This window comes from Trichoplax adhaerens, genomic scaffold (genome assembly GCF_000150275.1).
Source record: "Trichoplax adhaerens TRIADscaffold_1 genomic scaffold, whole genome shotgun sequence".
Classification (NCBI taxonomy): domain Eukaryota; kingdom Metazoa; phylum Placozoa; class Uniplacotomia; order Trichoplacea; family Trichoplacidae; genus Trichoplax; species Trichoplax adhaerens.
This window is the reverse complement of record NW_002060943.1, coordinates 190,755-200,185: the sequence shown is the minus strand read 5'-3', so window position 1 is coordinate 200,185 and position 9,431 is coordinate 190,755. Positions and strand designations below refer to the sequence as shown.

The window sequence follows — 9,431 nt, the reverse complement described above, 5'->3', positions numbered from 1 at the left end:
TAAAGGCTTCTACATTTCCAGTATATTCAATCAAGTCATCAAATGCGCAAATCGCCCACTGCCTCTCCTGCCAGTTTCGATCAGGCGTCTAGGGAAGTAAATCAGAATTTAGATTTACAATTTTATGGTCTGATTTAGCTGATCTTAACGTAACTGCCAAAATCCTAACAAATGCATACGTACAATTAAACCAGCAAAGTCCGGCAATAACTTGTCGAAAACTGGTAAGAATTCTTGACCGTAAGTTTTAAACAGTACATGAATTAGATCTGTAACCTAGTACAGCAAAGAAAATACTTGTTAAGAAATTTTAATCCTTTGATAGGAATAATTTAAAAGTAATGTAATCGTTCACCTTTCCAAGTACTTCCGAGTCACATTCGTTCTATCAAATACAAATAACATTAGAAATATTATTATTTAGTACCGCCTTGAATTTACTCTAATTTTGAATATTATCTGCTACCTCTTCTTGAAGATTTTCTTCAACTTCTTCATCATAGTCCTCATCGCCGCGTAATTCTGTGATGAATAAAGATTAAAATGCATAACTTGAAGGCAATTCGAAGACATCATCAATAAAGTCTACCTTGTCGCAATTGAGCATTAGTCTGCAATTTCTTGATTTGTTCATGTATAATCTCTGTCAGCTTTTCCATATCTTTGCCGTTTACACATCCTTTTCCTAATGATTCGATACACTAACGAAGTGAAAGATAGATGCATTAATGATAGCTCGCGTCACGATATTTATAATTATATATAATCTAGACTATAACAGTTCCTATACCAACCTTAGCAAAAGAGTCTAATACATTGGCTAGCATTTCAGGTTCAGGTTCCATTTTAATAGCCTGAAAAATCTCTTCCAACACAAACTGCCATATTTGCGTTACAAGACCACCTGTAATGTGGTAGTTTAAGCATTATTTCTAGCTCTCATTGAAAATAATTATAAGGATCCTTTAAGTAATCGTAATCAAGTACCTTTAAATTTAGCGCTTTCAATGAGGTAAGGTAATGATTCTATAGCTGCACCTCTAACACGTGTCCTTTGTTAAGGATCAAATTAGTGTAGAAGATTACATTTATTATAATAATAAATCAGTTTTATAAGAAATAGTATTAGGATATCTTCATGCAGGTAAAATTTCATAAGCGGGACCATTATCTTTGTAACCTATCAAGGAGAGCGGTCAATTTTATTTTACTATAGTGCTAATTTATGCATAGTATCTACATTGTTACATGCTACTAACCTCTTCCACGTAATCAACAAATCCATCTTTTAATTCTTTGGCATAGCATACCAACATCTGACAGGCTGTTCCCTTATCATCGAGGCCAGCGGTTTTTATTCCAAACTTTTGCTAAATTAATCGGTAATAATAAAATTAAAATTTTGAATAGTTGATATCAGATGTAATATTAAAAGTTATTAAATTGTGTACCTGCTCCCCAATTTTTACAAATTCCCATCCGTCGTCTTGAGCTTTTTCATCGTCTTCTGTAATTAATAATTGATATAGTAATTGTAAATTCCAAGCATCACTAAGACTGAACGGTTTTACGCATATTCAACTAACCATCAAATATTGCAACTTCAGGCTTGGCAGAAGCAGCTTTTATTAAAGGCGGCATTACAACTGGTAGGTACTGGACAAATTGCTTTCCAAGTATCTTGCAAATTCGAGCCCAAGCCGTCATCATATATGAAACCTATTTTAATTATGGGTTTGAATAAAATACTTAAAATTTATGAAAAACGCGATTATCCGAGCAAGGCCAATACTATATTACTAACCTGTGGATCATCATCTGTCATTTCGATATCACCAGTTTGTGTTTTGAGAAGTAACTGCATAACATCATTGGCATCATACAGGAACTACATAACAATTCAAAAATTTGTAAATTATTTAGAATTTTGATATTTGAAATGATAAAGGTAGTGAGAAGGTGTATTAGTTTGTTTAAATTTGAGAACAAGAATGTACCTTATCGGTACCAACAGCTAAGCCAATAAAGCTGACACATTCAATAGTTTTACCACGCAGTAAACGATATTCAGGAGTAGTAGCACTTTGTATTATGAACTTTAGACTAGGCATGAAGTGATCATAGTAAGGTAAAAAGTTCCCTTCAGCTCTCTGTGCTACGGTAGATATTGCCGTAATCGCTTGTTCCAGGACATTTTTAGTACCTTGCTGCATTAGCTACATAATTAAAGATACGTATAACGTTATGTACTGGGAAAATTTAAGTTGACAGAACATTTATATACCGTAGATCAATAAATCAGATACCTCCTGAAGCTTTGATTGTAATAATGCTTTTAACTTGATAGCTATTGGCTCCAGATAAATTTTCAGGATATGGGATGGGCAATCGTCACAAAAATGATAGAGCGCAGCACATGCGTGAGCTTGTACACGAGGATTTGCGATATCATCCATGAGATCCAGCAATTGCGGAAGGACCTAAAATATCATAATAGTATTAAAAAATTTTTCATATCGGGTACAATAAATATATATATAATCAAAACAAGATAAATGTAACAAATTTGTTGATACCTTATCATGAAATTTTTTTTGGAAGTATTCTGCGAAATCAGTTGACATTTGTCCAATCGCGTTGCAGGCAGCGTAGCGGACACGAGGATGCTAGATTATATTTGATTTGAGATTTGCGTCAATTTATAAATCTTACATGATATTGGATAATAAAGCAGTACAAATGCTAACCTCATCTTTTAAAAACGGAAGTATTGTCATGACTACATTGGTTAAAAGTTGCATCATTTGTTTCTGGCATCCATCCGCAACAGCCGATATAGCCATTAATCCAGCATACTTATATCGCCAATCTCCTATGTAACGTAAGTGATATTTTATAGCGTTAGTATAAGTTGGCCAAATAATTGCTACATCAGTAACTACTCACCATTTTGCAACATTTGTGGTACAACACTGACAATATGAGGTAAAATGGCTTTACCACCAAGTGCCATAGCTAAACGATCGAGAGCAAATTCAGCCACGATAGGGTTGCTATTCCATTTTTAGCAAACAAGACGTAAGCGAAATTTTCTATTGACATTGTAAAGAAATTTAACAGTAATAAGGCTTACCTGTCAGAATCTTCCGGATCATCACTATTATCCCAAGCACTCCATTCAGGATCATCCTCCAGATCTATCATCATTGACAAACACTGGGGTACTATCAGATAAAAATATTAGGTATAGAGGTTTTAGTGCAGATTTTAAATCGTTAATTATTGCGTGCGATTGCAATTTTACATCTTGTAGAATTAAGAAAAGAAATAGAATTACTTACTCAATTGTATAATAATTTGTCCGTGTTTTCTCATCATAGCTGGGGCTGTAAAAAAAAATGTATGCAATAAATGAAAGTAAACTATTTAGTACTCTGATGATAACAAACTGTTGTACGAGCAAAAAAGTATTGCTGTGATGTATCTACCTGATTCAGCTAAAGTCACTAATACTTCCAGAGATAATTGTCTATAGTTGCTTTCTGCTTGCGAATTGCTGATATTCTATAACAAGCGTAATATTTATATAATTCGAATTCATAATTCCAGTTATTCAACTCTGATGAAATCAGTAGATAAAGTCTGTACCTTTATTAATTCAACAGCTAAGTCATTCAAATGAGGCCTGATTATTTTCGGTATTGCTTCAGCAATTTCGATTAAATTTTTTAACGGACTGTCATCGTCGGTTTTAGCTAGACACATTTGAACGACCTGTGATAGAAAGTAATCAAAATGATAACGTTACTTATACAGCAGATTACGTAAAATCTAAGAACCATTCTAGAATTACCGTTAGTATCGGTGGTACCATATCTTGAAAATGTCTACGTAGTTGATCGTTATCATTTACCATTAAAAACGCAGTAGTGGCATCGACAGCTAAATATGCAATCTGCGATAACAATTGAACAATTGATATTGTATAGTATTTATTAATAAATACCATGGTTAACATTTAGTCTATGAGTACATCTATAGAATTGGATAAGTTTATTAACCAAAAAAACTTAACAGCAATGAGATCATTGTGAATAACTTTAAATGTTGCACATGAGAAAGATCGCTAGCTATTAAACTAACCTTGTGATTGGTTGTATCTGACATACACTGAAATAGCATTCTTTTAATGACTTCTAAATAGTGAGTTTGTTGATTACCAAATATCGTTGGGAAGTTACTATGATAATAGAATAAAATCAGGCATTAATACCGGAAAGAGTTTAGTATCAATAAATAATATAAGAGACAGCATCGAAATCTATTTTACAAAGTCTATATGTCCTTGTTGATTAATAGATGGTAGCCGTGTGTAAAAATTATATGAAACCAAACTTTTATCCTACGTTTTTATCATTAGTATTAGTAAATACAGCAGGCGTGCCATATCTGAATACTTTGAGCAAAAAATATTAACCTAAACACTAATTACAAACACTAATAAAATCACATTTACCGAAAGATTTGTAAGGCAACTTCCTTATGAGATAAATTTGGAGAGTTAGCAAATTGAAACAAAAATTGCAGTATTTCAGGCCATAGGTTTTGGTTGTCGTCGTCTAGTTATCACAAAATGGAAAATTTCTGAATATTCATAATATTAGGTATTAAACTGTATCATAGTAGCACAATTTTTACAAGCCATAGCGGTATGCTTATATAAAAATATTAGAATTTAAAATTGCGTAATAATTATATCTGTAATAAAATATCGCTCGGTGATACTCAGTAGGGATAAATTATCAGGAGGAATAACCGTCTAAGAGAAAGCTATGAATGTTAAAATCATTACATTTAGCTTTTTTTGGTCTACGTCTTCAAAATTAAGCATTTTCTATCGAGCGATTGTTGATTGTAATTATTTACTCGCTTCAAAACTACAGATTCAAGCCAAGAGATACAGTTACTCTCTATCACTTTTATTATTTTATCAAGCAAGAATATTTCAGCTTCGTTGTATTGCTTGAGTGAGAGCAGTGATCTTGGCAATTTTTTTAGTTATTGAAACCTTCCGTGGGCATGCAATAAGTTAAGGTCGATCTATAGTCTAGTATGGTATCAGAGCGTACTCTTTCAAATGAGTTAGGCTACAATAGGTGTGTTCAATATGAGTATTGCATGTAGTGTATCAATACTGTAGAACAGGTTAACTGCTTTATTTTTTATCGTATACTACAAGTAGAATGACTTTATAATAGATATAGAGAGCCAATGGTTTTGAGTAGAGGGAATGTTAGTGTGCAAGTGCTATTTTAAGAGATTTTAACATCACGCGTAAGGTGACTAAATTATCAAGTAATTAATTAATTACTACCATTTCGCACGTCATAATATTAACTCATCTGTAATTAATAAAATTCAACGTATAAAAGGATAATTTGTAATTTCATTTAAGCACAGAAAAATAGCCTATACGTAGATTTACTAACCAACATAAAGTCGAGCTAATTCGGCGACAGCATCACAGACTTTTCGTCTCACTAAATCGCTTTCTTCGCTTTGAAGTGCTGTTAATAATTCCGTCTTGCAGTATTGCTGAGAAGACTCATCTAATTTTCTATATTCATCGTTCTTGTCATTTAAAACTTTTCTAAAAAGGACGGCAGCTAATTGTCGATTCTATAACAATATAATTAGTAATTAGATTTATAAAATAAGTGATAATAGCTTTGAAAAATATTGGTTGTCATACTACGTTGAGCTGACAAAGTAATAATGTCTATTACTACTTTTCAACCATACGTGTATTTAGTTAAGGAATTTCTATTTTGATACTATATTACTAGAGATCTTTACCTCGATGTTTGGAGAATTTCGTATGGATTGAATTAGCATAGGCAATTTTGTAGAGAATGGAAAATTGGAATATTGTTGCTGTTCAAAAATGAAAACATGCAAAAAGTATGTTAGTCTTTAATCAAGCGGTTGCAATCGATAGGTATTACGTGCACATCCACGCTCTACCCCTGCTGTATGGTCCGTTAATTAATTTATAGTTTTGATGTATGGATCAACAGTATCCAACCTGTGCATCGCTAGAAATGGGGGTATACAGAATATGTGGCCACGATCGGAAAATTTGCAGTGACTCGTATTAATGATTATTAAAATGCCAGTTACAATAACGATGGTATGAATAGGAGTATTTCCTGTTTAGTAGGGATGCATCTCTATAAATAATATATAATTTTGAATAGTGAATAACTTGTTGCAAAAAGCGATCTCTGCCTGGTGTCAAGAGATGTTTCATTACAGGGATTCGATTTTGCCATATTCTACAAGTAATATTTAATATTCATTTTAGCATAAAGTGTTAAAAATCCCCATTTCCCCTGTAGTCTTGGCTACTGTGATGTGCTGTCTTTTATTTTGTAAGAACTAAACATCGCCAAGTTTGAATAGCAAGTTATAGAACAGGTCGATAGGATAACGTTATCGATATACTAGCAATCATCTAGCAGCCAGTTTTGTGCATCAGTAAGTATATTTATTCTAGCCATGAATATAACTGGTGTCTCAGTTGGCTATTTTGGAAAATGATTGCAAGTTAGTACAGTACCGAATTTCTGTTCAGTCCGCATGTCCGTAGCTAGCATGCCTTGTGAATCAGACAAGAAATGGATTGGCTTTTGTCAATGCTTCAGATTAATTAATAGTCGATTAAATCTTATTTTCTTCAATGGACTAAATTTAGGTCTAGTGCGATGGGTAAATACAATATGGAGAAAGTAAAATTATAGTGAAAAACACTATCAAGCACTCAATTTCTTACAATAGAAATATCAATCTTTTCTATGCAAGCTATGGTGAAGACAGTCTTCCCAATCGATACAGTGTACTGTAGTGAAGATGCATGAAATGATTTACTACGAGCTACTCAAATCTTCCTTTCCCATCAAAATGATATTAAGTCACCGATCGTACACTTACTACTATTTTCTCTTCTTTATTTTGAAGATGAGAGTTTTGACATCCTTTTTAGGGGAGTAGGACAGAGCGTTGAAGTCCTCCCTGGACTCTATCACCATGCTATAGTACTACCATAATACTACCTAGTCGTGGACAAGAGGGGCGTGTGAAATCGTCGACATTGGGTGTAACAAACGGTCAATTGATGGCTCGATACCATCATGACTATGCGTCACGTATGTATCAGACACAGGGGTCAGCGTTACCGTACTGCTAGGGTCTCCATTCTCATTAAAATAATAAGCAACTCGCGCGAAATTTCATTTTAAGGGTAAAGAACATACAGAATAAATTAGTTGGAAAAGTAGTTCTAGCACGATATCACACTTTGCTTGATTGATCCTTGCGATTAGTATATTGCAGATTTTACCAAGACTGGATGAATTGGTATGCATTACAATATGGAGTAGAAAAAAGTATTCAATGCAAGATTTGCAATACTGTACGATATTATATCAACTTCCGGACAATCTGTAGTCAAGGCAAGTTCGCTCATTATTGTCGACATTGTAGGATGTATGGGTATGGACTTTTCATCGATAGACGTATTTCGGACTTGATCCGACGGAGTTTAGTCAGTGGTATCAGATGAAGAGTAGGACGATTGCGATAATCGGTGTGTTGTTAACAAGTAGTAAAACCATGTATGTTCTCTATTTTTTCCCTACTCTCTTTTAAGTCCACATTTATATCCTACTGTACAACAATCGGATAGCAGTACTACCGCAGCATGAGTGTTGAGGCGTGGGATTCTATATTCTGATATCGCTTCATTGATGAAGAAATTAATCTGCAGTCCATTTTATGCCTAGTAATCGAGAGTAACGATCGCTAATAAAAGAGGATAGAAAAAACAGATTGAAATTTGAAATCCGTTCTACTTGGTGGAACGATGAGTCAAGTGGGAAGAAAGAACGCGCCAAGTTCAGAATTCTCTTCCATGAGCTTGGATCCTAGTGGGGATTCTGACTGACTCAATGCAGGCGTTAACTCTTTCCAGTGACCAAGAAAGATTTTACACGCTTCATCAACTAGTATGTTGTAAGTAGATCGAGCGGGATTGAATCATCCAAAAGCTCCATACAGATCGAATAGTATAAAAATGTCCCAAGATCATTCATTGTTAGATATCATACGTTATTAAATCAAGACGATTTGATGTACAGATTGTCCGTACTGTCCCTAGCGAGGTGGACTACAACATACTGGATATTATACTGCATGGTAAGTAAGAGGTAGAGTACAATCAGCGGATCCCAAAATTGTAGACAGAAATGGCAAGCTAGATACTTTAAATGGGTTTTGATTTTGGGTCCAAATTTACAGAGTTATTCAATATCTTAAGATAGAATTGTACTAGATAATAAGACAAACCTCAGCAGCATTTCTAATATCATTGTCAGCTAGCATTAAATTGCTTAGGAGATCGTCAAAAGACTTGTTGTACTCCATTTTGGAAGAACGACCTGCAGCCTGGGTTGCCGGGTATGAGGGATCTTCTAGTGTGGACGAGTGCTTTAGTACTACGCAAGCGTTGACTTTGGCGCCAAAGTTTGGTTGCTTACAGACTCTAGACCACACTGTGGTCTTGAGGTGTCATGCTTCGACGACAGACTCCCAGTAGACTTTCACTGCGACTGGACTGTATGGTACCGTACCGGAACACGTCGTACACACTTTTGACCAGTGTTGTATGGTCTGTAGTGGATGAAGTAGGTTATGTCTGTCATTGGCCTACAGAGTACTACAAAATGATGACATTCGTTTTACTCAGGAATGGATCCTTGTATAGTTATAGGATAGCTTTGAGATTCCATTCAGTGGTCACTTCAAATTGATCATAGACTGCTAAAAACTAGAAATTTCTTTCCTTTTCGTAGTCCCTGATAGTGTATGAATATGGAAGAATGCCGCTGGGGTGGTGATATTGTTGGCTTGTATGGCATAATGTTGTTGTACACGAAATAGAATATCTCCCACGCCATCGCAAATACGATATCATGGATTTTACACGTGACACTGTACTGTGTACACTCAACCGCGCGGCCTTTGCTTTGACCTTATTACGGTCATGCTAACGTGGTTGATTGCAACATGTCGGTCCTCCTCGGCCGCTGTACAGTATATTACAAATGTCAGTGAAATGGAAGAGAATCTGTATCGATTTTCCCATTTTTAAAAATTAGATGAAGTTTACTGAAACTTTAGTACTACATGTTACTGAGTGGATTCTAGTTATAATTTACAAGGACCATTTGCTGAGCTGTCTCAGTCTTACTAAAAGTTTACTGCAACGAGGATGCTCTTCACCAAAGAAGAATGATGTTATTATCTGTTTAGCTATAGCAGCAGATGAAAAAAACTTTCAATCTTGAAGAAAGTTGACTGAAAATGAGTGCTGC

The 9,431-nt window shown here is 34.7% G+C and overlaps 1 protein-coding gene across 1 annotated transcript in view; it reads right to left on the bottom strand.

Moving 5' to 3' along the window:
* TRIADDRAFT_51271 (uncharacterized protein) overlaps nucleotides 1-8,481 on the bottom strand; it is a gene marked incomplete at both ends in the record, with an annotated part of 9,441 nt that extends 960 nt beyond the window's left edge. The window contains 26 exons of the mRNA XM_002107559.1: nucleotides 14-88; nucleotides 184-276; nucleotides 356-385; nucleotides 467-522; nucleotides 590-701; nucleotides 795-904; nucleotides 988-1,052; nucleotides 1,249-1,370; nucleotides 1,452-1,507; nucleotides 1,587-1,719; nucleotides 1,805-1,888; nucleotides 1,998-2,216; nucleotides 2,307-2,480; nucleotides 2,577-2,666; nucleotides 2,748-2,872; nucleotides 2,947-3,053; nucleotides 3,134-3,224; nucleotides 3,342-3,386; nucleotides 3,489-3,564; nucleotides 3,649-3,774; nucleotides 3,854-3,955; nucleotides 4,144-4,240; nucleotides 4,517-4,619; nucleotides 5,490-5,679; nucleotides 5,857-5,934; nucleotides 8,404-8,481. Coding sequence (XP_002107595.1) covers nucleotides 14-88; nucleotides 184-276; nucleotides 356-385; nucleotides 467-522; nucleotides 590-701; nucleotides 795-904; nucleotides 988-1,052; nucleotides 1,249-1,370; nucleotides 1,452-1,507; nucleotides 1,587-1,719; nucleotides 1,805-1,888; nucleotides 1,998-2,216; nucleotides 2,307-2,480; nucleotides 2,577-2,666; nucleotides 2,748-2,872; nucleotides 2,947-3,053; nucleotides 3,134-3,224; nucleotides 3,342-3,386; nucleotides 3,489-3,564; nucleotides 3,649-3,774; nucleotides 3,854-3,955; nucleotides 4,144-4,240; nucleotides 4,517-4,619; nucleotides 5,490-5,679; nucleotides 5,857-5,934; nucleotides 8,404-8,481 — 2,637 coding nt within the window. The remainder of the gene's footprint in view (nucleotides 1-13; nucleotides 89-183; nucleotides 277-355; nucleotides 386-466; nucleotides 523-589; nucleotides 702-794; nucleotides 905-987; nucleotides 1,053-1,248; nucleotides 1,371-1,451; nucleotides 1,508-1,586; nucleotides 1,720-1,804; nucleotides 1,889-1,997; nucleotides 2,217-2,306; nucleotides 2,481-2,576; nucleotides 2,667-2,747; nucleotides 2,873-2,946; nucleotides 3,054-3,133; nucleotides 3,225-3,341; nucleotides 3,387-3,488; nucleotides 3,565-3,648; nucleotides 3,775-3,853; nucleotides 3,956-4,143; nucleotides 4,241-4,516; nucleotides 4,620-5,489; nucleotides 5,680-5,856; nucleotides 5,935-8,403) is intronic.
* Nucleotides 8,482-9,431: the final 950 nt, after the last annotated feature.